This window comes from Elephas maximus, chromosome 6 (assembly GCF_024166365.1).
Source record: "Elephas maximus indicus isolate mEleMax1 chromosome 6, mEleMax1 primary haplotype, whole genome shotgun sequence".
NCBI lineage: Eukaryota > Metazoa > Chordata > Mammalia > Proboscidea > Elephantidae > Elephas > Elephas maximus.
Genome location: NC_064824.1, coordinates 94,283,596 through 94,311,592, shown reverse-complemented (window position 1 = coordinate 94,311,592; position 27,997 = coordinate 94,283,596). Strand labels below are relative to the sequence as shown.

The following is a 27,997-nucleotide window of genomic DNA, read 5'->3' as shown; positions in this document are numbered from 1 at the left end:
GGATTTCTTATTTTATCATGTATTTGCTTAGATTTTCAGAGCACATCGTTCTTCCATATCACATCCAGGGTAAAAGCTAGAACCCTCACAATGGTGTACAGTGCCCTACAGAGTTGACCCTCCATTATCTCTCTGAATCCATCTCCTACTAGTCTTCTTGCTTGCACTGCTGCAGCCCACCAGCTTCCTTGAAATTCCCCATAAAAGGAACAGCTTCCTCCCTCAGGATCTTTATACTTGCTGTTCTCTTTGCCTAGGGTGCTCTTTACCTATATATCCATAGACTTTGTATAAGTCTTTGTGGAGACCTGCTCAAACATCTGCCACTCAGGGAGGCCTTCTGTGACCACCATATTTAAAATGGCAATCCTTTCCAGCACTCTCTAGCCTCTTTCCCTGACTTATCTTCACTGCCATATTTTCCTTCAACATACTCATTACCATGTGGTAAACATGTGGTACACTCTTTAATTACTTGTTTACTGTTTGGATTCCTCTAGCAGAATGTAAGCTCTATGAAGTCAGAGATTTTTTACTTTTTTCCCCCCCATGCTGAGCCCTCAATCTAGAAGAATGTCTGGTAGATAGTAGGCACTAAATAAATGTTTGTTAAGGGAATTTGTTAATTTTGTACCTTATAAGTAGGAAGAGACAAGTAATCCAGACAAAAAGATGAATTTGGGCTCAGATTTATTTCCATCTGAGTTTTTATAAGGTGTTTCTCTTTGCTCATTTGAAAGATGAATGCAACTGATTTTTGGTAATGTACCAAATATGAAGAGTTTAGTCAGTCCCATCTATATGACACAGAATAGACTAACAATTGGGTATCTTCAAAGCAGTTGTTTTAGTTAGTCATAAAGTATTTAAAGTGCTAAACCAAGTTCATAATTTTTAAGCAATCTCTAAAGATACCAGTTGAAGTGGTACTTTTGTGCATTTGCGGATTCTTCAGACCAGTCTATTATCTGTTAGTCAAGATTTGGCTGGCTCTTCATGTTACTTTTAACATCTTTTCAGTTCATTGTGTTGGCAACAAAGCCTCATAGATCTCTCCTGCATCACCATTTAATGTGGTTGTAATTTTACAGATCTTCCTGTGTTTATTCCATTAATGTATGACCCTCCCACCTGACTGTACAATCAATGAAGACAGAGATTGTGTCTTTTTGTTGGTCAGCACTGTATCCCCATCAACACCTAGCACTGGCCTAGCACATAGTACATATTTATGAACTGAATGAATTTTGTTGCACAAAAAGCATTGATATTTAAGGTATGCTGTAACTTGGTTCCAAAAAAAAAAAAAAACCAAACCCACTGCTGTCGAGTCGATCCCGAGTTATAGCAACCCTACAGGACAGAGTAGAACTGCCGCATAGGGTTTCCAAGGAGCACCTGGGGGATTTGAACTACCAGGCTTTTGGTTAGCAGCTGTAGCTCTTAACCAGTATGCCAACTTGGTTAATTCTCTTTTAATTGCTTTTTTTTTTCTTCCCCTGATAGGGTGCAGCCTCATTTGAAGAAATGTTTTGAAGGAATTGCAAAGGTGGAATTTACAGAAACTTTAGACATTACTCACATGAAGAGTAGTGAAGGAGAGGTTGTAGAACTCATAGAGACCATTTCAACAGCCAAAGCCAGAGGTCAAGTGGAGAAGTGGTTGCTTGAGTTGGAGAGAATTATGATTAAGTCCATTCACAAGGTGGCCAGCTGTATTTATTATTATTTTTAGTAAAGCATGATGGAGTATTAATGTTATTGTGATTATATCATTGATAGAGGAACCGTTATTTACACAGAAATTGAGGCATAAATTCCTAATTCAAATGTAATAGATAACTTGAAGGTAAAGAAATTATTTGTCCATGGTAGGAATTTGTAGTGAGTTACTTGAAAAGTGGGACTATAGAAAACTTGGGTTTTAGTTGTGTGTCTGTCTCGTTTCTTATAGCAACATGCTAGTGCTTTCATCATTGCACACACTTTGGCCTTTAGTCTGGCCTTGGGAGCTTCTTTCTGTAGTTTCACATTAGTCTCCTTGGGATGTATGCTGCTATAATGAATCCTCTTCTATGTGTATATAAAATAGGTGCCAAAATGCTATAAATTTATAAATATTTCCTACAATTAATGGTAACCTAATATTTTCTGCATCTCATAAAACATATTGTCAGCTTAATCATTATAATTATTTTTGTTAGTAGAGATTTCAAGTCATGCCAACAAATAGATATTAATTGAATATTTAAATTCATTTTGTACTATAATGTAGATTTAGCATTCAAGTTCTTCATCAGGAGTAGAAATCAGGACTGAGCAGGGGTAGCATGGGGACAAGGATGTGAAGGAAATATGACATTGAGGCAAGATGAGCAAGTTTTCATTAACTTTTCAGATTCTCTCACATATTAGTGGAAAATTCATTGATACCTAAGTGCTTAATATGTACTATGTCTCTTAATAATACTTCTTCCTTTTAAATACAGTTTTAATACCTGCCTGTATAATATTTTTCCAGTGGGTATGAAATCTTTTAGACACTTTCACATTTCTCCCAATTAAGAGTTATATTACAATGAATGTCCTTGTGCATATAGCTAGTTTCTTTGATTGAATTACTTATTTTCTTAGGATAACTTCTCATCTGTAAGACCACTGGGCCAAAGAGAGTGAGCTTTGGTAATTACTGATGAGTATTGCCAAATAGCATTTGTATTTATGACTGTTGAACAATGAAAATGAATTCCACTTGGGCCAGTATTTTAGCAGCATTGAATTTGGTTATATAGTTTGCTCGTTGATATGGTATACAATAATAACTCATTATTCTATTCGTATATGATACTGTTTCAAGTAGTCTTTTAGTTTTGTTTGTCGAAGTGCTTAGTGAAAATATTTTGGTTGCCATTTCATTGTGTTAGGATGTGGCATCAAAGAATCGTGTAAGAAAATATCTTCTCAAGTTGTTACTGTGTAAGTTTGCATTGGTGAAATATGCAAATATAATGTAAAATACTACAAATAAGACATATACATTATAATGTGCTATATATATTTGCTTGCTTGAAAAGCTATTGAATGCCTAAATTAAGTGAATTTTGTGTCATTTCTAAATCAAAAGATCATGTTCTCGGTACCTTTGCTCCTTCATTTCTATGCATTATCATGGGTTTTCTGTAGCTTGCTACCCCAAAATATACACAATTACATAAATATAATATACCAAAACCAAACCCATTACCACTGAGTCGATTCTGACTCATAGTGACCCTATTGGGCAGAGTAGAACTCCCCCCATAGGATTTCCAAGGCTGTAAATCTTTACAGAAGCAGACTGCCACATCTTTCTCCCATGGAGCAGATGGTGGGTTCAAACCTCCAACTTTTCAGTTAGCAGCCAAGTGCTTAACCACTGCACCACCAGGGCTCCTCAAATATAATATGCATAAATATAATAATAAATTTTGGAACTTCGTCTAATCAGACTTCTCATCCAACTATATACAAAGCCTCTTTTGTGATTTAGATTTTAATGCCCTCCTTTTGTTCTCCCAACAGTGTCCTTCTAGAACACATATATTTACTCCATCTCCTTGGCTTTTCTGTGTTGTGCCTTTCTATTCTTTTCTATGTCCCTCCCATCCCTTAGTTGCTCATTTTCATCTACCCTTTCTGTGACTTCTGGCCTTTTAAAGTTTCTTTATTATTAATGAACAATAGTCTGCCTTTCAGCTTTGCTAAATATCCCAGCTAGACTAGAAATCCAGAAAGGGTCAATCATCCTTATATATTTCTCAGAGTAATCTAATTTTGAAAGCCTTTTCTGAAATTCCAGTATAAAAGTGGATGTCACCTCACAGGTGTTACTATTTTTGGTTGATACCTACAATAAGCTAGAATGTTTACCCATGATGACTGATTGAAAAAGTGTATATATCAGTCCACTGAAAACATACATACAAAGGAACAAAAATTAGACTTCCCAACTTTACAGCCATCAACTCTCCATGAATGAATTATATATCTGTTCCTGTCATCACTGAGTTGGAACTGAATTAAGAGGTCGTGAGGTATGGAGACACATGAGCCATAGAGGGATTTGTGTGTTTCGTCTGAGTGTGCATGTACACAAATGTACAAGGCTGAATGGGCATCTGATTAAATTAAGGAAAATAGTTACCTATCATCTTGTTTTGGGATTATTTGATTTTATGTTTTGCAGTGAAATTTCTTATGCTTGTTCAAGCCAAATATATCTAGGATGTCTTTTCCCTACAACCGGTCACAAATGAATATTTGATATAATTTGGTTCACACAAATTGATACTGTCTCAGTAAAATAAAATGCAATGTAGTATATTTGTTTTGCTGGAAGGTATATGAATAAGCTTGAATTTAAATTGCCTAGTCACCTGTTATAGGCAGGTCTTTCCTAAAAAAAAAAAAATCCAGTAGTATCTGTTAATCTCTCTAGGGTTTTCGCTCTTTGTTATATAGCTTTGTTCAAGTAAAGTGTGAAACCATTCATCTTTAGCATTTTCTTTCCATTTAGGTAATTGGAGATGCCATTATTGCCTATACAAAAAATGAACGAATTAACTGGGTAAGAGATTGGCCTGGACAGACTGTTCTCTGCGTATCCCAAACCTATTGGACTTCAGAAGTACAAACAGCTATTTCACAGGGGCAAGAGGTAACCTTTAATTACTTCCAGTTTTTTCTGCATTTTTTCATTGTCAGAATACACTTATCCTAAAAAATAGACAACCCACTCAAAAATCTACTTTAATGCTACAAGCCAAATTATAGATTTTTAAAAATAAAAAATGGCGCATAACAAATATATAGTAAAAACTATAGAAAACAACTAGTGAAATTTATGTCTAAACCATCTGTTTATTTGCTGTATATAAAAGTCAGGGATACATGAGCCTCAATATTGTTATTATGTATATTTTGGAGCCTTTAAAAGTAGATAATAGGATTAAGAAACTTCCTAAATTTTCAAGGATTATTAGGAGGTAAAATAATATAATCCTTTTATATGTCTTGAGTAAAACTGCCCTATGAAAACAAGACATCATTTGACTTACTTTAACTATTTTTATTTTTAATGCATTGATTTTTAATAAATAATTATTAATAATATTTGAATGTTCCTTAATAATATTAAATATTCTAACACATTCAGACATTTGAGTTTAATATTGTTATTAATTGGATTTCTGTCATTAATTAGAAACAGAAATTATATTCAGTGCAACAGCCCTATCTTTGAGATAGGGTTTCAAGCTGGTCAACTTTCAATTGACTGATTGATCAATTGGAATCTTAGTTTAAAAACCATGAGCTTCTAATATATTTTTGATATGGAATTCAATGTTATTGTTTTTAATTCCAAGGTATTGTTGAATACTGGTAAGTGTTGGGGTTTGAGAGCTGTACCTGTTTTCTGTAGACAGATTTCCTGAAGGGAGGGGCTGAGGGCCTCAGGCTTAATTCTTCACTTCAGCTTCCCAACAGATCACTCATTTATTCTCTGAGGTAAGTAATAAAAGGGTAGGACAGGAAGTCAGAGATTGGAACGTCTTTCTTCATGCAGACCATAACTCTGGGGAACAAGAATTTCCCTAAAAGAAGTAAGCCCTTGGGGTTACTTCTGAGCCCTTGGCTGTCTCTCCCTTCATGCATATTTCTGCATTTCTCAGTGGAGCCTGATAACCCATCTTGTGTTTTCACTTTTAAGCTACCACTCACTAACCTCTCTACCCAGAGGCATTCCTCTATCACCAAGGTGGGCTGCCAGGGATATGTAGGCTCCTGGAATCTTTCTCCTTGTTATTGGCCCCCAAGCCATCAGACAAACTTTCTTGTTTACCATTGTGGGGAAATAGTGAGGAAGGAACAAAGTAGCAAATGTGGGTAAATCAGACAGATCTTTATGCATCTTCCAAATCCATTCACTTGATTTCCAGAATTCTCAGTGTAGTCCTCCCCTCTCCTTTTTTTCATTTAAAGGTGTTGTGTATCAAACCTCTCCCCCTCTGTCATAACCGTGTTTTTCTCTAGTTTTACTGCAGGTAGGCTGGGACAGATAGGGGTTGAGGTAGAGCATTAAAGTGTAAAACCATAGACCTTTCACATTTCTACTCATCTCCTAAGCATAGTTTGAATCTCAGGTGTCACACTGTTTAGCTCACTCCCATTTTACTGTGTCCTTTGCTCAAAACTACCAGCCTGTAATTGTTATCACATTGCATACACACACAAACATTTTTTTGGTTTATGATTGTATCCACTGATACTGAGATGGAGTTATTTAGATACTGTTTTATTAATCTCTTCAGTTGTTTTTTTTTTTCTTCTTCCTCACAGTTTGGTGTGGGTATGGTGCTAGTTAGTGAGAATGCCGACGTGACAGCCTGTGCCTTTCCCTTGAATGGCTTCTACTGTAGGGTGATTCAGCTTCATAGACTCAAGGTCTTTGGAAGCTATAATTCAGCAAGACACTCCCTAGTTACTGTTGGGTTGCCAGGCTTCTCTCTTTCTTGCATTTCATGGTTCTTTTACAGTTAAGTTTCATGGTATGAAATTCAGCTTTTCACATGTCCTTAAAAATTAATTTTTTTTCTTTTTCTTCTGCTAATGATTGCCCTATTTCAACCTGCCGTCCATCACTGCCTGCATACCTTGTCCCTGTTCATACTTCATGTTCATCCCATTCAAGTTCTATATCAGCATCCTGAGGGTCTGGCACGTGTTGTAGTATCTATAACATTAGTCCCCCACATGCCTGTCAGTTTGTTTACCGTAGGGGCTTGCATGTTGCTGCGATGCTGGAATCTATGCCACTGGTATTCAGATACCAGCAGGGTCACCCATGGAGGACAGGTTTCAGCTGAGCTTCCAGACTAAGACAGACTAGGAAGAAGGACCCAGCAGTCTACTTCTGAAAAGCATTAGCCAGTGAAAACCTTATGAATAGCAGCGGAACATTGTCTGATATAGTGCTGGAAAATGAGCCCCCCGAGTCGGGAGACACTAAAAAGATGACTGGGGAAGAGCTGCCTCCTCAAAGTAGAGTCGACCTTAATGACGTGGATTGAGTAGAGCTTTCAGGACCTTCATTCGCTGATGTGGCGTGACTCAAAATGAGAAGCAACAGCTGCAAACATCCGTTAATAATCAGAACCTGGAATGTACGAAGTATGAATCTAGGAAAATTAGAAATCATCAAAAATGAAATGGAATGCATAAACATCGATATCCTAGGCATTAGTGACCTGAAATGGACTGGTATTGGCCATTTTGAATCGGACAATCATATAGTCTACTATGCTGGGAATGACAGCTTGAAGAGGAATGGTATTGCATTCATCGTCAAAAAGAACATTTTAAGATCTATCCTGAAGTACAAAGCTGTCAGTGATAGGATAATATCCATATGCCTACAAGGAAGACCAGTTAATATGACTATTATTCAAATTTATGCACCAACTACTAAGGCCAAAGATGAAGAAATAGAAGGTTTTTATCAGCTGCTGCAGTCTGAAATTGATTGAACATGCAATCAAGATGCGCTGATAATTACTGGTGATTGGAATGCAAAAGTTAGAAACAAAGAAGGATCAGTAGTTGGAAAATATGGCCTTGGTGATAGAAACAATGCTAGACATTGAACGATAGGATTTTGCAAGACCAACGACTTCTTCACTGTAAATACCTTCTTTCACCAACATAAACAGCGACTATACACATGGGCCTCACCAGATAGAATGCACAGAAATTAAATTGACTACATCTGTGGAAAGAAAGAGATGATGGAAAAGCTCAATATCATCAGTCAGAACAAGGCCACGGGCCAACTGTGGAACCATCAGTTGCCCATGTGCAAGTTCAAGCTGAAACTGAAGAAAATCAGAGCAAGCCCACTACAGCCAAAATACAATCTTGAGTACACCCCACCTGAATTTAGAGTCCATCTGAAGAATAGATTTGATGCATTGAACACTGGTGACTGAAGACCAGACAAGTCGTGGAATGACATCAAGGACATCATCCATGAAGAAAGCAGAAGGTCATTGAAAAGACAGGAAAGAAAGAAAAGACCAAGACGGATGTCAGAGGAGACTCTGAAACTTGCTCTCAAATGTCGAGCAGCTAAAGCAAAAGGAAGAATTGAAGTAAAAGAACTGAACAGAAGATTTCAAAGGGCATCTCGAGAAGACAAAGTAAAGTATTATAATGACATGTGTAAAGAGCTGGAGATGGAAAGCCAAAAGGGAAGAACACGCTCGGCACTTTTCAAGCTGAAAGAACTGAAGAAAAATTCAAGCCTCGAGTTGCAATAGTGAAGGATTCTATGGGGAAAATACTAAACGACGCAGAAAGCATCAAAAGAAGATGGAAGGAATACACAGAGTTATTATACCAAAACAAATTAGTCAATGTTCAACCATTTCAAAAGGTGGCATATGATCAGGAACCAATGGTACTGAAGGAACAAGTCCAAGCTACTCTGAATGCATTGGCAAAAAACAAGGCTCCAGGAATTGATGGAATATCAATTGAGATGTTTCAACAAAGAGATGCAGCGCTGGAGGTGCTCACTCATCTATGCCAAGAAATTTGGAGGACAGCTTCCTGGCCAACTGACTGGAAGAGATCCATATTTATGCCTATTCCCAAGAAAGGTGATCCAACCGAATGTGGAAATTATAAAACAATATCATTAATATCACACTCAAGCAAAATTTTGCTGAAGATCATTCAAAAATGGCTGCAGCAGTATATCGACAGGAAACTGCCAGAAATTCAGGCTGGTTTCAGAAGAGGACGTGGAACCAAGCATATCATTGCTGATGTCAGATGGATCCTGGCTGAAACCAGAGAATACCAGAGGGATGTTTATCTGTGTTTTATTGACTATGCAAAGACATTCGACTGTGTGAATCATAACAAATTATGGATACCATTGCAAAGAATGGCAATTCCAGAACACTTAATTGTGCTCATGAGGAACCTTTACGTAGATCGAGAGGCAGTAGTTCAGACAGAACTAGGGGATACTGGTTGGTTTAAAGTCAGGAAAGGTGTGCGTCAGGGTTGTATTCTTTCACCATACTTATTCAATCTGTATGCTGAGCAAATAATCCGAGAAGCTGGACTATATGAAGAACAGAGCATCAGGATTGGAGGAAGGCTCATTAATAACCTGCGTTATGCAAATGACACAACCTTGCTTGCTGAAAGTGAAGAGGACTTGAAGCACTTACTAATGAAGATCAAAGACCACAGCCTTCAGTATGGATTGCACCTCAACATAAAGAAAACAAAAATCCTCACAACTGGACCAGTGAGCAACATCATGATAAACGGAGAAAAGATTGAAGTTGTCAAGAATTTCATTTTACTTGGATCCACAATCAACAGCCATGGAAGCAGCAGTCAGGAAATCAAAAGATGCACTGCATTGGGTAAATCTGCTGCAAAGGACCTCTTTAAAGAGTTGAAGAGCGAAGATGTCACCTTGAAGACTAATGTGTGCTTGACCCAAGCCATGGTATTTTCAAATTGCATTATATGCACATGAAAGCTGGACAATGAATAAGGAAGACTGAAGAAGAATTGAAGCCTTTGAATTGTGGTGTTGGCGAGGAATATTGAATATACCATGGACTGCCAAAAGAATGAACAAATCTGTTTTAGAAGAAGTACAACCGGAATGCTCCTTAGAAGCAAGGATGGCAAGACTGTGTCTTACATACTTTGGACATGTTGTCAGGAAGGATCAGTCCCTGAAGAAGGGCATCATGCTTGCAAAGTACGGTGTCAAACAGAAAAGAGGAAGACCCTCAACAAGGTGGATTGACACAGTAGCTGCAACAATGAGCTCAAGCATAACAATGATTGTAAGGATGGCGCAAGACCGGGCAGTGTTTCGTTCTGTTTTGCATAGGGTTGCTATGAATTGGAACCGACTTGACAGCACCTAACAACAACGACATAGCATTAGTGAATTTTTTTTATTGTGTGGTTCTATCGTGGGAAGCTCATACATGTTTTAGTGTTCTTTGTGTTGGTGATTTTCCCCCCAATAAATGTTTAGTTCACATTTGAAGCCTATGACTTTGGTTGAGCTACCTGAGGTGACACTGTTGAGAGCTTCATAAAAGACTAGGTGCTTCTGTTCTTGCAAGTTGTCTGGAACTTTGATGCCATAATAGCACTATGTTATATTGTCAAACTCCCAGAGGACCTGTTAATGTCAGGATCTGTGTTTTTATTTATTTATTCAATGACTGTTGATTGCGGAACTAGTCTGTGTGAGGCATTACAGGGGCTAGAAAATGAATGAATGGGTCACCACTGTCACAGAGCTTGGGATATTATAAATATTCATGTGATTACGAGTCAGTGTATCATTGTGTGTTTAGAAGAATCTAGGTATGATAAAAATATTTGATCCCAGGTAAGGTTTATTTTGGCCAAATAAACCATTAGTTCACTGTATAGAATGTATAGAATGGCACTGTACAAAATGTATAGAATGTTTTAGTGTTTTCTGGATATTTTCTTCCTAGAGTGCTTCAATAGAAGTTTATAAGGAGTGAAATGTAACAAAAATACTATCGGTATCATGATTTTTTTTCAGTTTAAGGAATTCTCATTGATTCATATAACATAGTTCCTAAAGAATTCAGTTTATCACAGTTTGATGCTGAATTTCAGTTTTAAGTCATTTTCTAGTATATGAAATTACATTCTGCTGTTATAAAAAGCAATAAATTCTTATGGACATATTAATGTTAAGTTTTTATTTTATGTCTTGTGTTGAACTGTAGAATGTGAGAGCCAGTGAGGCTTTTGGAACTCCTTTACTGATGAGGGACTAAGATGCACTAATTGAAATTGCTTGTGTTCCTAAGATCAGAGATGTTTTTACTAATTTATATACATAATACATTTAAATTCACTAATTGGCTCCAAGGATTTGAACACTTACGGTTATTTAAATATAAGTGGTTCAGAAATTTATTTTTTAGTACTTATGAGGCAAATTAATAGCAAATTAATCATGTAAATCATACAAATGAAGTAGTGTTCAAACACCAAACCTTTGTAAGAAGCTCTTTCTTTAAATAATAATAATAATCAAGAAAATATTTCAAGAAATAAAATTCGAGAAACAGCTTGTAGTCCTTAGTGCTGTCATTTAATTTTTTTCTTTGTTCTTGGAAATCTGCATGTTTTGTTTGTTACCACTTCACCTGGCCCTAAATGAGTGATGTGAAGTCCTCCATGTACAATGTTTATTAAATATTATTAGAGTGGAGAAAATGACTGCATTGGCCTGCTGGGCTGTATTGACACATCCCTAAAGCATAGCATGTAATTCTTTGATTCTAATTTGACTTTCATCATAAACGCTCTTCTTTTTTAAACTAACTCATTAGATTTACTGACCAGAAAAGAGACCTCCCAAAGCAAACCTGGTCCTCAGAATTGGCATCAGCTCATCACAACTAAAACTTTACATGGTTTGTGTATTTGTGTATTAGGATCTTTACATTTCTGGTGGCACGACCCAACTCAGGAAGCTTTCACAAATAGTACATGGATGATTCTTAGGATCAAAAGAGGAGCAGTTGGAATCTGAATCGCAGGGCTTCAGCTCTGCCAGTCTCTCTTTTGTTGTCTGTCTTTCTCTCTTCTAGTCCCTGGAAGGCTTTATTCTGTAGTAAAGAGGAGTGCTCATAGTAGCTTTGGATTGGCATAATCAGTCTACGAAGCCTAGTGAAAAGCACTTCTTTCAGAGTCTGTATAGCATTCCCTGGGAAGAACTATGATTGGCTGTGGTTGGGCCACACAACCCCTCCTTCTTCTTGCCATGGGAATGGGCAACATGATTGACAGCTTCATCAGAGCCTCATACAGTAGAGAAGGGTTGGTTCTCCAAAGTAAAGCATGTTAGGTAGATGCAAACCCCATATGACTACTGTATCTGGTCAGATTGGGCTTGTTCACATATTTGTAGTAAAAACGGATTATTTAAAAATTATGCCATACGGAAAATTAGGATACAAATGTAAAGAATATTATGTATACCTGCTAATTCAAATATTTGTTAAAAAATGATCCTGATCTCATTGAATAATCATATCTTATTTTCTTTCAGGCTCTCGAGGAATACTTAGATAAATGTAATGAGCAAATTGATGATATTGTCACTTTGGTCCGTGGCAAATTATCCAAGCAGAATCGTGTTACTCTGGGCGCCCTTGTGGTATTGGATGTCCATGCTAGAGATGTCCTCACATCACTTGTAAAAAAGAGAGTTAGTGATGATTCTGACTTCGAATGGTTAAGTCAGCTTAGGTACTATTGGCAAGTAAGTGATATCACTGAATGTTATTACACAACAATTTTATCTCATAGCTCTTTAATTTATGCTTGCTTGTTCACATGGAAAATAGTATCAGTAATATAGGATTTTTTGTTGATGGCAGACTGTCCCAAACAAGCATTTTCCAGACTTAACATTAAAGCAGCCAGTAACTATATCTATATTATCTCTATCTATATCCGTATGTTGGAAACTCTAGTGGCATAATGGCGAAGTGCTGTGGCTGCTAACCAAAAGGTTGGCAGTTTGAATCTACCAGGCACTCCTTGGAAACTCTGTGGGGCAGTTCTGCTCTGTCCTATAGGGTCACTATGAGTCAGAACTGACTTGATGGCAACGTGTTTTTCTGGTTTATATCCATATGTGTAGTTTTATATTAATACATATATATGGACACACACAAAATTATTAGTAATTATCAAGTATTACTAATTTTAAATATAGTTAACTATCATTATAAGGAGCCAGGGTGATGCAACAGTTAAGTGCTCAGCTGCTAACCAAAAGGTTGGTGGTTTGAACCCACCCAGCGACTTTGCAGGAGAAAAGATACGGTGATTACAGCCTAGAAAACCCTATGGGGCAGTTCTACACTGGTGTATGGGGTCAAATGAGTCAAAAATCGACTCCATGGCACCTAACAACAACAGTCATTATGCTTGTTGAATCTGCAAAATGTTGGTACTAGTTAGATAAAAATGTGTTTTTAGGTTCCCAGTGCATTTAAAGAATGTATAAATCAGACTGTCTTAGTCTAATTTAGTCATTAAAGTTTTCTTTTGTTGTTCAGTTGAAAGAGCCAGCAAAGTGATCTGGAAGGAAAGTTTTTATCGGGGTATCTGAGTGGATGGTGACAGTAATTATGATTAGAATGGCAGGAGGGGCAGGAACAGTTAGTATGGTGGGCTGGGTTGAGCCTGGGCAGGGAGAGCTGACGGCTAGAGATCTGGATTTGAAAAATCTCATCATTTGGGCTTTTGTGAAAGACTTGGGAGATGTGTGGTGGGAGGAGAGGAGAGGCAAGAACGAGTACACTGGGAAACCATGTGTGGGGCAGTGGTCATGGTGGTTAGGAGCTCATATTGTGGAGTCATTGTTTCAAATGCCAGATCCTTCCCTTACCAGTAGTGTGACCTTGGGCAATTTACCTACCCTTTTTAAGCATCAGTTTCCTCATCTGCAAAATGGGGATAATGATAGTACTCACTTTATAGTGAAAACAAAATGATTGAAAATATGGGAAAGATAAGGAACGCAGATATTTTACTAAAATATCTCTACAGTAAAAATTGAAGCCAATGACCTCAAGGACTAATCCAAGGATACTAGATACTTAATTCTTCTACCAAACCAAATGATGTCTAAAAGTGTGAACTGTAGAGATGTTGTCTAAATAAATCATGGTTATTGTTGACAAATAAGCTTTAGATTTCACATTATTTTAAATTTTATTGATTAACTTCAGTTTATCTGATTCATCCTAGGAAAATAATTTAGAAACAAAGATGATCAATGCTGGTCTGCGATATGGATATGAATATCTGGGCAATTCCCCCAGGCTGGTTATTACACCACTCACTGATAGATGTTACAGGTAAATCCATTAATTTAAGAATCTATTGGAAATACCTTTCACTCACCCTTAGAACGTGGATTTCTTAAAAAGTACCTAATTATCTTCCACTCTGTAAATTTATCCTGTTACTTTTCCTAGACCCTTAATTCTCTTCTCAACTTTATGTTCAATTTCCCTTTCTGTGCTGGCTTATTCTTCACAGATCTGAAGCTCTAACTGTTATCAAGTATCTCACCTACTTAAATAAAAAGAAAGCCCTTTATGTCTCCTTCTGGCTGCTTCATTAGTATTATTCTTTCCTTTTTATTCAGAGTTCTCTGAAGTGTAGTCTATGTTCCTTGCCTCTTCTTTCAAATGTTACATTGACCCTGAACACTGCAATCTGGTTTCTGTCTGTATTGCTCAACTTAAGCTGATTTCGCCAAATTCAAAAGAAATATTTAAGTATTATATTACTCCAGTTCACTGTTGTGTTTGACACTGCCCATCTCCCCTTTCTTCTTAAAACTCTGATTCTTCCTTTTGGATTCTTTGTGTCACTCAACTCCTTCCCTAGAAACACTGAATTTTCTAGACTTCTGTTTCCATATGATGTTTGGTCTCACTTTTCATGGTTTCCATTATTAAATTGGTTTCAGTTTATTAAATGACAGATTAGCTAGGCATAGAACTTTAGTTTAATAATAATTTTCCCTCAGCCCTTCAAAGATATTCTCGCACCCATTGCCACTGATGTGAAGTCTGTTATTCTAAGTATCATTCCATTGTAGGTAATTTTCTTTTCTTTGTTGTAGCTTCTAATATTTGCTTTTTATTGTTAATGCTCATTATAATGTAACTAGATGAGAACTAGTTTTTAGTACGTTTACTTGGGACTTCTTCAATTCTGGAAAATTCTCAGGTATTGTTTTTTAGATTTTGCTTCTTTTCATTCTTTTTCTGTGTTTCTTAACATCTTTTATATTCTATCTCTGTATATCTCTGGGTGTTTCCTTATGTCTAATATGTTATTTAAGCTGGTCACTGGGTTTTTAAAGTTCAATGATTACATTTTTTATCGCTGGAATTTCAAGTTGTCTCTTTTACCAAATTGACTGTGGTATGGATTGAATTGTGTCCCCTGGAAATATGTGTTGGAATCTTAACCCCTAATACATGTACATATAAACCCATTTGGGAATAGAGTTTTTCTTTGTTATGTTAATGAGGCCATATCAGTGTAGGGTGTATCTTAAACCAATCACTTTTGAGATATAAAAGGAGCAGATGAGTCACAAGAAGCAAGGAAGCACTGATGGGGGAAGAGAGATGCCACACCACGTGAAGAACACCAAGAAACCAAGGAATAGAAGCTACAAAGAGACAAGGGCCTCCCCGCAGAGATGACAGACAGCCTTCCCCTAAAAGCAGTGCCCTGAATTCAAACTACTAACCTCCTAACTGTGATAAAATAAACTTCTGTTCAATAAAGCCACCCGCTTGTGGTATTTCTGTTATAGCAACACTAAGAAACCAAGATAGACTACTTCATTGCCTCACAAGTTTCTGGCATCTGTTGCTTTTCATTTAAAATCTCTTTTAACAGACTATTTGGATACTGAAGAGGACAGGGTACCACGTATGTGTCTATCTGCTTTTACTACCACAAGTCCAACTCTTCCCTTCAGAATCTCTCTTTCTTTATCGCTCCCCTCCCCCTGTTTATTTTCCTTCTGCAGTCCATCATTTTTAACTGCGAGCTCATTTTACTAGGGGTTGTTTTCCCATGTAGTCTTGAATGCTATCTGTTGTGGAGGTGTCCCTATGGAACAGCTGCACACATGTCTCTGAGAAGAACTCTAGGGAATGTCTCTGGTCCAGGATAAAATCATACTGTAAATTTGTCAGCTTGGGCTCATGTTCCCATGGGTAATGTAAATTTGGATCCCAAGCCCATGACAGCCTTTTCAAAAGGCCCTATATGAAGGGTAAGCTTCCTTGTCTCTTCCATTGTTCATTCTTCTTTTCTGTGTTCAGTAGGTTGCTAGAATAATTTTATTTCCCACCTAGAGTTAAGGCAGTCCTTTAAGGCTTATAGGTTTACATAGGTGGTTCCATTCCAACTCCCACTTTGCCCAGTTCTGAGGATTCATTTTCTAGTTTTTATGTGGCTATAAATATGCTTGTGTTTATATCTAGATCCCAAAACTATATTAACCACAGTAACTTTAGCACCTAATTATTTCTCTAGCTTTGAATTCCATCTTCATTGGTGAGTTCCCTTTCCATCTTTCAAAAATGTCCATGTGTTCTAAAAGTTATTATTTGTTTTATTTTATTTAGTATTTCTATATCATTGCAATAGAGGGACTGGATTGTTTAGGGTCAGCCCACTTCTTCACATTTACTGGAAGTCTGCATTGAATTTTAAAAGTGAGTTTGTAGGGATTGTCATAGAAACAGCTATTCTAAGTAAATATAATAATAGATTAATTAATGCACTATCAAAGATTTTCAGAGGTGATGATGAAGAAAGAAATAGTTAAAGAAGACCCTGTTGCTGTCGAGTCAATTCTGACTCATAGCAACCCTATAGGACAGAGGAGAACTGCCCCATAGGGTTTCCAGGGAGCAGTTGGTAGATTCAAACTGCTGACCTTTTTGGTTAGTAGCCGAGCTCTTAGCCACTGTGCCACCAGGGTTCCGGTTAAAGAAGAGGTAACAAATTCCATTCTGTTTGAATTTTCTCTTTTTTTGAATGCATGAAAAATAATTCAATTATTCTACAAAGATGGCTTCTTATATTTCAGAACATTATTTGGAGCACTTCACCTGCACCTTGGAGGAGCACCTGAGGGTCCAGCTGGCACTGGAAAGACTGAGACTACCAAAGATTTAGCAAAAGCTGTAGCCAAACAATGTGTTGTTTTCAACTGCTCTGATGGATTGGATTATCTGGCTTTAGGAAAATTCTTTAAGGTTTGAATTAACTCCTCATATCTCTACGATAGAATAACTGACCAGAGAGGAAAGTTATTTATAGACGAAACATAGCTGACTACAAGTAAAATACTTAATGTAGTTTAGCTAAAGGTAAAAATTAAAGTGCTATGTCAATAATTCTCAAGGTGAGTGGGGTTGTATCAAAACCATATTTGGGGAGGAGTTTTACCCGTCCCTCCAGTTGTCAGTCCCTGCTATAGTGGATCACTCTTACTGATAGAAATAGTGGGGTTCCTTAAATGCATTGGGGCAGATAAATTTGAGAGCCAGTACATCATGTGAAGACTGTAGAAATCTAAAGACTTATTTAACTTGTAAATCTTGTTATTAACAAGTTATTATAACTCAGTAATTTACTTTTATAAGTAAATTCTAATTAACAATTTTTTTTTTTTTTTTGTAAACCTGAAATCCTTGTTTGTTTGTTTTTGTTTCTCTGAGTCAGATTCTCATGCTTATGAGTCTGGCAGATTCCAAAAGAATGTGGGATGTAAAACCCCTATCTATAAACAGCTGGTTATTTTAGCACCTGGTTGCTACAGCTTATTATTCTTTAAAATGTTAGGTGGTACATTTGAACATAAAATAATCCACCTTGGATTATGGAGTTTTTTTATTTGATGGTATGGTTTTTTATAATTTTAGAGTACATTTTAAAGATTCCATAATCTTTATATTTTGAAATTTTCTTCAGAAAAAACCACTATTAAAAACAAACAAACAAAAAAGAGTATACCAACCACATCCTGTAGAGTAAGCTGTTCTGGGCTGAAACATGGAGTGATCATTTTATAACAGATTTTGGGTTAACAAAGAGTATAATGCTGAAACATTCAGAATAAGTTAGAAACAAAAAACAATCAAATGCTAATGAAAGCAGTATCAAGAAAACGTTTGGATAACCACCTAACATTTTAGTTCACCCTCTCTAATTATACAGCCTTGTTGTAATGATGATTTAAGATTCTAAGTACAGCTTGAATAGCCAAATAGTCTGAATGTTTAAAGAAACATAAGGTATATAGTACTCAATTTTTGAATCTATATAATGATATTCTTAATTCTTTAATTTGCCTTATTGATAAATCTTTATTAATTATATAGATACTTTGAGTTAAGATTCTGTTAAAAAATAGGGGATACAAAATTTGAAAAAGGCATAATTCATGCTGTCAAGAGCCTCAAGTCTGTGTAACTGTGTGCATACATGACTTCCTAAGGATTCTGTTGTCTGTGATTTCTGATCCTATTTGTTATAACATGCATTAGAGATAAAACTCATAGATTCTTCTCTAAATAATAAAATATACTATGACTTGCATGGAAACCCCAGTGATATAGTGGTTAAGAGCCATGACTGCTAACCAAAAGGTCAGCAGTTTGAATCCACCAGGCGCTCCTTGGAAACAATATGGGGCAGTTCTACTCTGTCCTATAGGGTCACTATAAGTAGGAATTGACTCAATGGCAACAGGTTTGTTTTTTTTTTGTTTCATGTTCAATCCATTGTGGTTTGCTAGAATGAAATGTGTATAAATCTAAGCGCAGCCACTATTAGCTATGTTTGCATGATGTAGTCTTACCTTGCATAAAAGATATGTACAAAGTAGTCAGTGAAACACATGCACACAAAGACACACACACACATCAATAAAGTGTGTGTTCAATAAGTATTTGTTGAGTTGTTTGATTTTTTTTTAAAAAGTAAATCTGAATTTGGACTGAGCTACTCATGCTTTATTTTCCAGTTTTTCCTTATGATCACATGGCACATATTTGTGAGGTAGCTGTGAATTAGGATTGCAGACTTGGTCTTTAAACAGTATTAGTTGGCGCTTAAGGGCATCAGACTTCATGACGGTCTCATTGGCAACAGAAGTAATTTTGTTAGAGAATTATTACAACCCATGCTATAGAGTGCACACGGAAAAAGCAAGTAAAATGACCTTGTAAATGAAAATAAGAAAGGCTTTGAAATTACAGGTGTACATGCCAAAAGAGATATAGAAAGTAAAAATAACAATTGTAAGATTTTTCAGTTGATCAAACCCTTTATTCATGTGGAATAATGAATTGGTAATGAAAAAAATAAGCTGTCTTTAAAGATATGGGCAAATAAGCAATTTCCTTGAAAAGATATTAAATCCTTGAAAAGATCAGGTGAAAATGCAACATTTCATTGCAATATTCAATCAGATAAAATTGAAAAATTTCATTATTCTTTTCTCTTAGGGACTGTTATCTTGTGGAGCCTGGGCTTGCTTTGATGAGTTTAATAGAATTGATTTGGAAGTACTTTCTGTGGTTGCTCAACAAATTCTTACTATCCAAAGAGGTAATGGACTAGTCTGTCTTTGCATTATGTGAAAAAAGGACAAATATGGCAGGTAATGAATGGTACGAGTCACATTTTTATGTGGTATTGTCACATCATTTCATTTTTGATTACCCACAGGTATTAATGCAGGCTCTGACATACTAGTGTTTGAAGGAACTGAACTAAAACTTGACCCCACCTGCGCTGTCTTTATAACAATGAACCCTGGGTATGCTGGGCGCTCAGAACTGCCAGATAATCTGAAGGTATGGAACAGTTAATCATATCACCTGTTTCCTTTCTGTAATTTAAATGTTAGTACATATAAGGAAGGAATGTACTATCCTTGAATTTTATACAAGGTATTTGCTTTTAGACATTATAATATTTCAGAAAATTGTTACAGAAAAAAATTTTTAAAGCTTCGAGCACCTTTACAAGATAAATATGCACAAAAGATGCAATTTCCAAAATTTATATTTGAAAAATAGTGCTCATTATAGAAATTTTTAAAATACAAGAAAATAATCAAAAGTTATGCATTCTTCTGCTTACTGTATTATTTCCCCCAAATTTTAAATGCCTCTTTTACAATGTTAAAATCAAACAATTGTGTTTCTTTTTTTTCAAGTTAATATTATGAGAATTTCCCATCTTTATAAACAATCCTAGGCATTTTCAAGTATATCTGGAAATACCTAACAATTCTGAAAACATGTCTTAGGCTGAAATGAAAATGGCTTTATTATTGCCACCTAAAGTTTTAAGAGCTGGACTATATTTTTAAATGAACAAAACTCATGAAATGTTTTCATTGACATGCAAGAGTCTACTTCAGAGTTATTTACTCCTAAAATAAAAGCGTACTGGGGCCTAGAGAATGTTATCAGTCTTCAGAGTCATGCTCGAAGCCTACATATTCTTCACCAGTGATTCAGTTAGTCACCAAATGCTGGCTGTGCTGTTTCACAAAAAATCTTCCAATTCCTACTGCTTACAAGTCCCACAGTCACAGCTTGGCTCGGCCCCTCATCCTGTCTTACATGTCTTGTTGTAAAAGGCCGTATGTCACCAACCTCTTCCCCACTGAAATGCACTATAATGAATTCCTTGCTACAGTGCTACCAGCATTACTGTATATCAAAAGTAATCTAATCATATAATTTCCAAACTTAAAAAACTGCTGGGCTCCTTTTTTGCCTACTAAATAAAGTTCAGATTTTGTGGTATGACCCGTGAGAGCCTTAGGACCCAAGTCCTTTTGTCCTGCCATTTCTCTACATCTTTCTCTCACACTGCGCAGCATTAGCCTGTAAGTGTTTCCTGCCTTTGCAAAATGCTATTTTTGCTCTCTCGAGTCCTCTTTTTTCATACTCATTCTTTAATCTCTACAGTTCAGTGTTAACTTCTGGATGAAGCCTCTGGGCCTGGCAGAGGTTTATAGCTGAATCCTTCTATCATGCACGTGTCCATGGATTCTTCAGGGGCTTCTCTGCTAGGTCTCTTTGCCTATCATTCCTGAGGCTTGGGTAATAGATTCTGTTTCTCCAGTTGCCACTCCCTTCTCTCTGCCTGGACCTCTGGTAGTTGACTCCACATAGACTCTCACTCTTGGGGAGCTCTCACTCTGCTAGGGGGTTATCTTGGGCAAAGATTGGCTTTCCCTCTCATTATTGTGCATATCACATGCATCCTTTGTCCCCATTGGCCACACTGAACCTCCTGCCCAGGCCACTGGAACTTTCTCAGACCTGAGTCAGGCACTAATCCCTCCAAATATGCAGATACCTACCAAGCTCTCGGAAACCCTGGTGGCGTAGTGGCTAAGTGCTACGGCTGCTAGCCAAAAGGTCAGCAGTTAAATAAGGCGCTCCTTAGAAACTCTATGGGGCAGTTCTACTCTGTCCTATAGGGTTGCTCTGAGTCGGAATCGACTCGACGGCACTGCATTTGGTTTTGGTTTGGTACCAAGCTCTCACTGAACTTGGGGCAGGGATGACGGATGTGGGAACTCACAACATAACAACAGCTCTCTCCAAACAAACAAATATGTTCACAAATCCTTCCTCCTTCCCTACTCTCTCTCAAGTATTTTATGATCTACAATCAGATGAGAGGGCTCAAGAATTGTGTCTATTTTCTTGGTAAATTCTGCATATGGGGCAGGTCAAACTAACTTTGCTAATGGATATGTATCATATCATGCAAGAAGTGCCCTTTGCCACCTAGGTTAAACCTGATAGTAGAGCAATTACTTAAACACATCTCCACTTTAGAAAAGCTATACTTTAAGTAGAAACAATTCTGAAGAATCAATACAAAATAATTGTTTCAGAATAATTAAATGTGAAAAACCATGGCAAAACAGACATAGTCTAGATATCCTAATGTCACAAAGCCAATAACATGTTACATACCTGTCCAGAGAGTATACAGCGTGAAACACCCTGGTAGTATCTACTGTATAGCAACTAGCAGTAACAGTGTAGAAGAAATAAAGCAAAGTATGTCCTGAATCCTCCATTTCATTCAAATAAAACTCAGCTCATTCCTGAATAGGTGACAATACTTAGGCTCCAAATCCAGTCCCTTAGAAAGGAATGGTAAGAAATTATGGCTTGAATTTATTTTTATTACACCCATATGCAGTCCCTTGGAAGCATGTTTCAGGAAGTGCAAATAGTTCATTATATACCACCCTTTTTCTTTCACCAGAAGCAATAGAACAACGAATCTTGATCATTTATTTCTGCTGAGGTAAACTTGAAGGGTAATGCTGATATTGATTATGTATACTGGAATTCAATTCCTGGTATGTTGCCTGGATCTGTAGTCCCTTTTTTTCACACTCGGGAAAGTAGTTTATTGCTTAAACTAGAATCTGATTTAATTAAAAAATTAACCAAATTGTTAGGTTGTCCAAACTTCCTGCTATTAGTAACAAATGATTTCTGACACACCTAAAATTGAACCACCACATATTAGCGTGCCACGAATCCTGTTTGCAAACCCCTGGATTAGAACATTCACCGCCAGAACAGCTTAGGTCTAAAAAAATGATAAAGTTAAATCTTTGATGGAAGACTCCTAATAAATGGAAAATCACAATAGCCTCTTGAAACATCTTTGTCTCACTCTGTTTTTGTTCCTCTGGCCACTGACTTGTCTGTTTCAAGGAGTTCCACAGCCATATTGCTGATAGTGCTGAGAGAATGTGAAGAGGAATTTGTGAAATACCTGGGGCATTTAGAGGGAACCTACAGCATGCACGCAGTACTGGATCCTGTCTCCAAACCAGTATCAAGCTGTACTCTTGTAGAAAGACTGTATCACCCCAGCCTAACCACCGACTGACTGACTGATTTGTTCATTCAATCATTCTTTCTTTTATTCACTCAAAAAATAGTTGTTGAGAATCTACCCTTAAAGAGGTACCATCCATATAGTAATTCTGTTGTATTTGTTTTTCCTCAAGTATGTCGTGGTTAGAACACTTGCTTAAGCCTCCTGTATTCCAACTTATTTGCTCATGCTATTTTTAAAATATAATTTTTTTATTTTTAAAAACATTTTATTCTTTTCGTTTTTAAGGGTGACCTTGCTGATAAAATAGTAGTGATAAGGCCTCTAGCTAGTAATTTAGCATAACACATTCGAAGGATCTTGCGTGATGCAAATCTTTTCTTTGTTCTGAAATTGGAAGAGTCATAACAGATCACTTAGGCATGATGTTCATATTTTCTATCTGCCTTCTGTTTTGGGTAATACAACTATTTCCCAGTGTGTTCATAAACTCTCTGAATATGATTGCCATTCTCCATAGGGACTTCTTTTTGTCTAGAATATTGTTATTTTCCTTTTCATAATCAATACAATAAAGTCATATTTTAATGCATGAACCACTGAAATGAGTTCTGACCCATACTCATATTCTAGACCCAAATTTTCTAATTTATTCTTTTAAAATCTACTAAATTTTCTATTTTCTTACCATTGCATGAGGTTTATTTGCCCCACAGTGTTGAAAATGCCAGGAGAAAAAAATCATCTTTACAATTTGGAAAATTGATATATTTCTTTTTTTTAATTGAGCTATGTTTATTTTCTATTTATTAATTATTATTGTGCTTTATGAATATTATTTTTTATCGTGAAAGCTTATAGTCCAAATTAGTTTCTCCTTAAATAATAATATGCATATTGTTTTGTGACATTGGTTGCCAACCCTGCAATGTGTCAACACTCTCCCCTTCTCAACCTCAGCCTCCCCATTTCCATTCAGCCAGCTTTCCTGTCCCTTCCTGACTTCTTGTCTTTGCTTTTGGGGTGGTGCACCCATTTTGTCTCATATACATGGTTGAACTACATGTGTTATTGTTTGTTTTATAGGCCTGTCTAATCTTTGGCTGAAGGGTGAACATCAGGAGTGACTTCAGTACTGAGTTAAAAGCGTATCTTCTCGACGGCAGTGGGTTAGGGGCCATACTCTCAGGGCTTCTCCAGTCTCTGTCAGGCCAGTAAGTCTGGTCTTTTTTTGTGTGTGTGAGTTAATTTTGTCCTACATTATTCTCCTGCTCTGTCTAGGACCCTCTATTGTAATCCCTGTCAGAGCAGTCAGTGGTGGTAGCTGAGCACCATCTCATTGTTCTGGACTCAGTCTGGTAGAGGCCGTAGTAGTTGTGGTCCATTAGTCCTTTGGACTAATCTTTTCCTTGTGTCTTTGGTTTTGTTCATTCTCCATTGCTCTAGATGGGGTGGGATAAGTAGACGTATCTTAGAATGCTGCTTATAAGCTTTTAAGACCCCAGACACTACTCACCAAAGTAGGATGTAAAACATTTTCTTTATAAACTATGTTATGCCAGTTTATAAACTATGTAGATGTCCCCAGAGACCATGGTCCCCAGCCCTCAGCCCAGTAACTCAGTCCCTCAGGAAATCTGGATGTGTATATGAAGCTTCTATGACTTTGCTTTGGTCAAGTTGTGCTGATTTCTCCAGGATTGTGTACCGCCTTACCCTTCACCAAAGTTACCACTTATCTATTGTCTAGTAAGCATTTCTTTCTCCCCACCCATCCCCTCCCTCTTAACCACCAAATATTGTTTCTTTCTGTGTGTAAACCTTTTCATGAGTTTTTATAATAGTGGTCTCCTACAATATTTGGCCTTTTGTGATTGACTTAATTTCACTCAGCATAATGCCCTCCAGATTCATCCATGTTGTGAGATATTTCTTGGATTCTTCGTTGTTCTTTATCATTGCATAGTATTCTGTTGTGTGTATGAACCATAGTTTGTTTGTGCAATTATCTGTCAACGGGCACTTAGGTTGTTTCCATCTTTTTGCTATTGTGAATAATGCTGCAGTGGACATGGGTGTACATACGTCTATTCATGTGACAGCTCTTATTCCTCTAGGGTATATTGCTAGGAGTGGAATTGCTGGATCATATGGTATTTCTATTTCTAGCCTTTTAAGGAAGCGCCATATAGTTTTCCAAAACGGTTGTAACATTTTGCATTCCCACCAGCAGTGCAAAAGAGTTCCAATCTTCCCACAGCCTCCCCAACATTTGTTATTTTCTGTTTTTTTTATTTGTGCCATTGATGTCAGGATGAGATGGTATCTCATTGTAGTTTTGATTTGCATTTCTCTGACAGCTAGTGATTGCAAGCATTTCTTCATATGTCTATTAGCCACCTGAATGTCTTCTTTGGTGAAGTGCCTGTTCATATCCTTTACCCATTTTTTAATTGGATTGTCTTTTTGTTGTTAGAGATGTTGGATTTTCCTATAGATTTTGGAGATTAGACCTTTGTTGGCTATGTCATTTTTCGCAGTCTGTAGGTTCTCTTTTTACTCTTTTGAACTCTGCACAAGTGTTTAAATTTTAGAAGTTCCTAGTTGTCTAGCTTATCTTCTGGTGTTTGTGCATTATTAGTTACGGTTTGTATCCTATTTATGCCATGTATTAGGGACCCTAGCACTGACCCTATTTTTTCTTCTATGATAATTAGGGTTTTGGGTTAAAATTGATGCATTTCTAATAATGATTGCCCATAACTTATTTTACAGTTTTTTTTTCCTTTACTATACATGTTGAAAGACTCACATGGTGACTGCAGATTCAAAAGGTTAAGAATATCTCAAAATATATCATTTAACATAGCCTTATTACTAGGGGTTACCTGATTAGCAAAATTACACAATTTATGAGATACAAAGGGAGCCTCTCTTAAAGCTCAGTTTCCCAGCACAGTCACTTTCTTACCAGGCCAGTTAAGAAGCCTGGCTTGTGGACATTTTGCAGACTGAGGTTCTTTTCCCTGTATCATGTTGCTTCTCATGAAGAATATGATTTGATACTTAACACTTTGATGAATTAATAATTCACCAAAGATCTAGGTGTGATAGAAATTTGAAGGTGTTCTTAAACCATGATTTAAGGGAAAAAAAATATGGAAATTTAATGATATATTTATTATATAACAACAGAAAACCAATTTTTCCTTTTATCTAAATGTTTTGAACATTGTAGTTTAAGATTTTTGCAGAAAAGCTATAAAATTATAACATGTTAACAAATAAAGGACAAGGTTATCTTTCGAATGGTCTTTTTAAAAGCACCTTTTCTACATGACCATAGGCTCTCTTCCGGACAGTAGCAATGATGGTGCCAGACTATGCCATGATTGCCGAGATAGTCCTGTACTCCTGTGGGTTTGTCACTGCTCGACCGCTGTCTGTAAAAATCGTGGCTACGTATCGTTTGTGTTCAGAGCAGTTGTCATCTCAACATCACTATGATTATGGAATGAGAGCCGTGAAGTCAGTGCTCACCGCTGCTGGGAATCTAAAGGTAGAAAGCTCAAGTGCTTCTTACACATGAATTTCCTATTTGTAAATCCCAGGGCTGTGTGCCTCCGCAGACCCGGTAACTGTTTGGTTTCAACACTGACTGAAAAAAAAAAATCAATAATTGCACTAAAAAAAAAATTGGTTATTTTGCACATGTGAAGAAGGAAATTTATATTGATTTGCAAAAATGTAGACATGTAATTCTTAGTGACTTGAGTTCTGTTCCATAATTTTGAGTATATGAAGGTAGGTACTGTGAAAGAATAAACTTGCTTGCTGCTGAGAAACATTTTGAGGACTTTCAGTCTACATGTACATGTATAGCTTTAAAGGAAATAATATATGATTAATAAATATATACAGAAGACCTTATACATTGTCACTTAATCTAACTGTACAATCACAACAAGCTGTTGACTAGTAATAATAGATTTACAATATAATGTTTGAATTTTAAAACGGTGTTTATCATAACTATTAAAAAAAAATAACCCATTGCCATTGAGTTGATTCCGACTCACAGTGACCCTATAGGACAGAGTAGAACTAACTGCCCCACAGGGTTTCCAAGGTTGTAATCTTTATGGAAGCAGACTGTAACATCTTTCCCCCCCATAGTGGCTGGTGGGTTCAAGCTGCTGACCTTTTGGTTAGCAACCAAGTGCCTTAACCATTGTGCCACTAGGGCTCCTTAGTTATAACCATACAGATGAAAAGCCCAAATACTTTTAGACTTGATCAACTTTTCATTGAAATTATTTTGTGGAATCATGAAATATAACTATATATTAATTAGTTATTTATGAAAGATAAGCTTATAGTTAATATCAAAATGCATCAATGTGACCTTGTAAAATTTTCATGTTAAAGATAAATTTTCAAATATATCCTACATGATTAAGAGCAGTGGCATGCATTTTTATCTTCTATAATAATGTTATCAAGAATTCTGATACATAGTGATGATATCCTATTCCACATTAGTCTAACATCAAGTCATTGCTTTTTGCAGTAAACAAAAGCAACTAGACACAACAATTTGTATTAACCTGACGTGTCAGCATGATATTGTGGTCAGATAATGGAAAAGATGATGCGTTGTCCTAGTGTATGTCATCACTGAAATCTTGGCTCTGTAATTGATCTGTTAGAGTTTATGCAGCAAATGAATCCTGCAAATGAATCCTATCATTCTCTGTCAAAACTAATTTAGAATTGTTAAACATTTTGGCCTGTATACTTTGAAATTTGTTTTTATTATATCAGAAAACAATTTAGATATTTGCTTTAAAATGATAGCCTCTCAAATAATAAAACATACTTCTGACAAGTCACAATGTAGGTAGCTGGCAGATGAGCAGGACTAGCTTTGGCATTGGGAGCTCTGGAGATTCAGAGATGGTCAAACTCAACTTTCAGGCATTACTGGCCTTGTAAGGTTAAGCTTGGTAAGCAGGAACATGGAATTATTAGGCAAAAAGATTTTAGAGACAAGGAAGAAAGTTCTGGAAAATTAAATGCAAGCTCTAGGAAACAAAATGTTGGAGAAAGGTGTTGAGCAAAGTATTAAATTTGAGGGAAATAATTCTGAGTTCAGATTTATGTTATTTAGGTGAACCCTTTTTCGGGGCAGTTCTGCTCTGTCCTGTAGGGTTGCTCTGAGTCGGAATTTACACGACAGCAGTGGCTTTTTTGGGTGGGTTATGGATATGAACAAGGAGTTTATAGTTCAGTCAAGCAACAAGTTTATAGTTCAGTCACATTTTTAGTAAACCTTAGGTATATTACAGGTGCTTTGGAATTTAATACAAGTTTTCTTAAGCAACCCTACTTAACTTACTTAGCATGTTAA

At 36.6% G+C, this 27,997-nt stretch overlaps 1 protein-coding gene across 5 annotated transcripts in view; it reads left to right on the top strand.

Moving 5' to 3' along the window:
- The window catches only part of DNAH7 (dynein axonemal heavy chain 7), a 259,550-nt gene that overhangs the window by 76,255 nt on the left and 155,298 nt on the right, over positions 1-27,997 (top strand). For all 5 annotated transcript variants that reach the window (XR_007517918.1, XM_049887739.1, XM_049887741.1 and 2 more), the window contains 8 exons: positions 1,507-1,705; positions 4,556-4,696; positions 12,182-12,394; positions 13,894-14,003; positions 16,775-16,943; positions 19,200-19,302; positions 19,423-19,550; positions 25,934-26,146. Coding sequence is in view for 4 of the 5 variants with exons in the window: in XM_049887739.1 (XP_049743696.1) it covers positions 1,507-1,705; positions 4,556-4,696; positions 12,182-12,394; positions 13,894-14,003; positions 16,775-16,943; positions 19,200-19,302; positions 19,423-19,550; positions 25,934-26,146 (1,276 nt within the window). In the remaining variant the exon portion in view is untranslated. The remainder of the gene's footprint in view (positions 1-1,506; positions 1,706-4,555; positions 4,697-12,181; positions 12,395-13,893; positions 14,004-16,774; positions 16,944-19,199; positions 19,303-19,422; positions 19,551-25,933; positions 26,147-27,997) is intronic.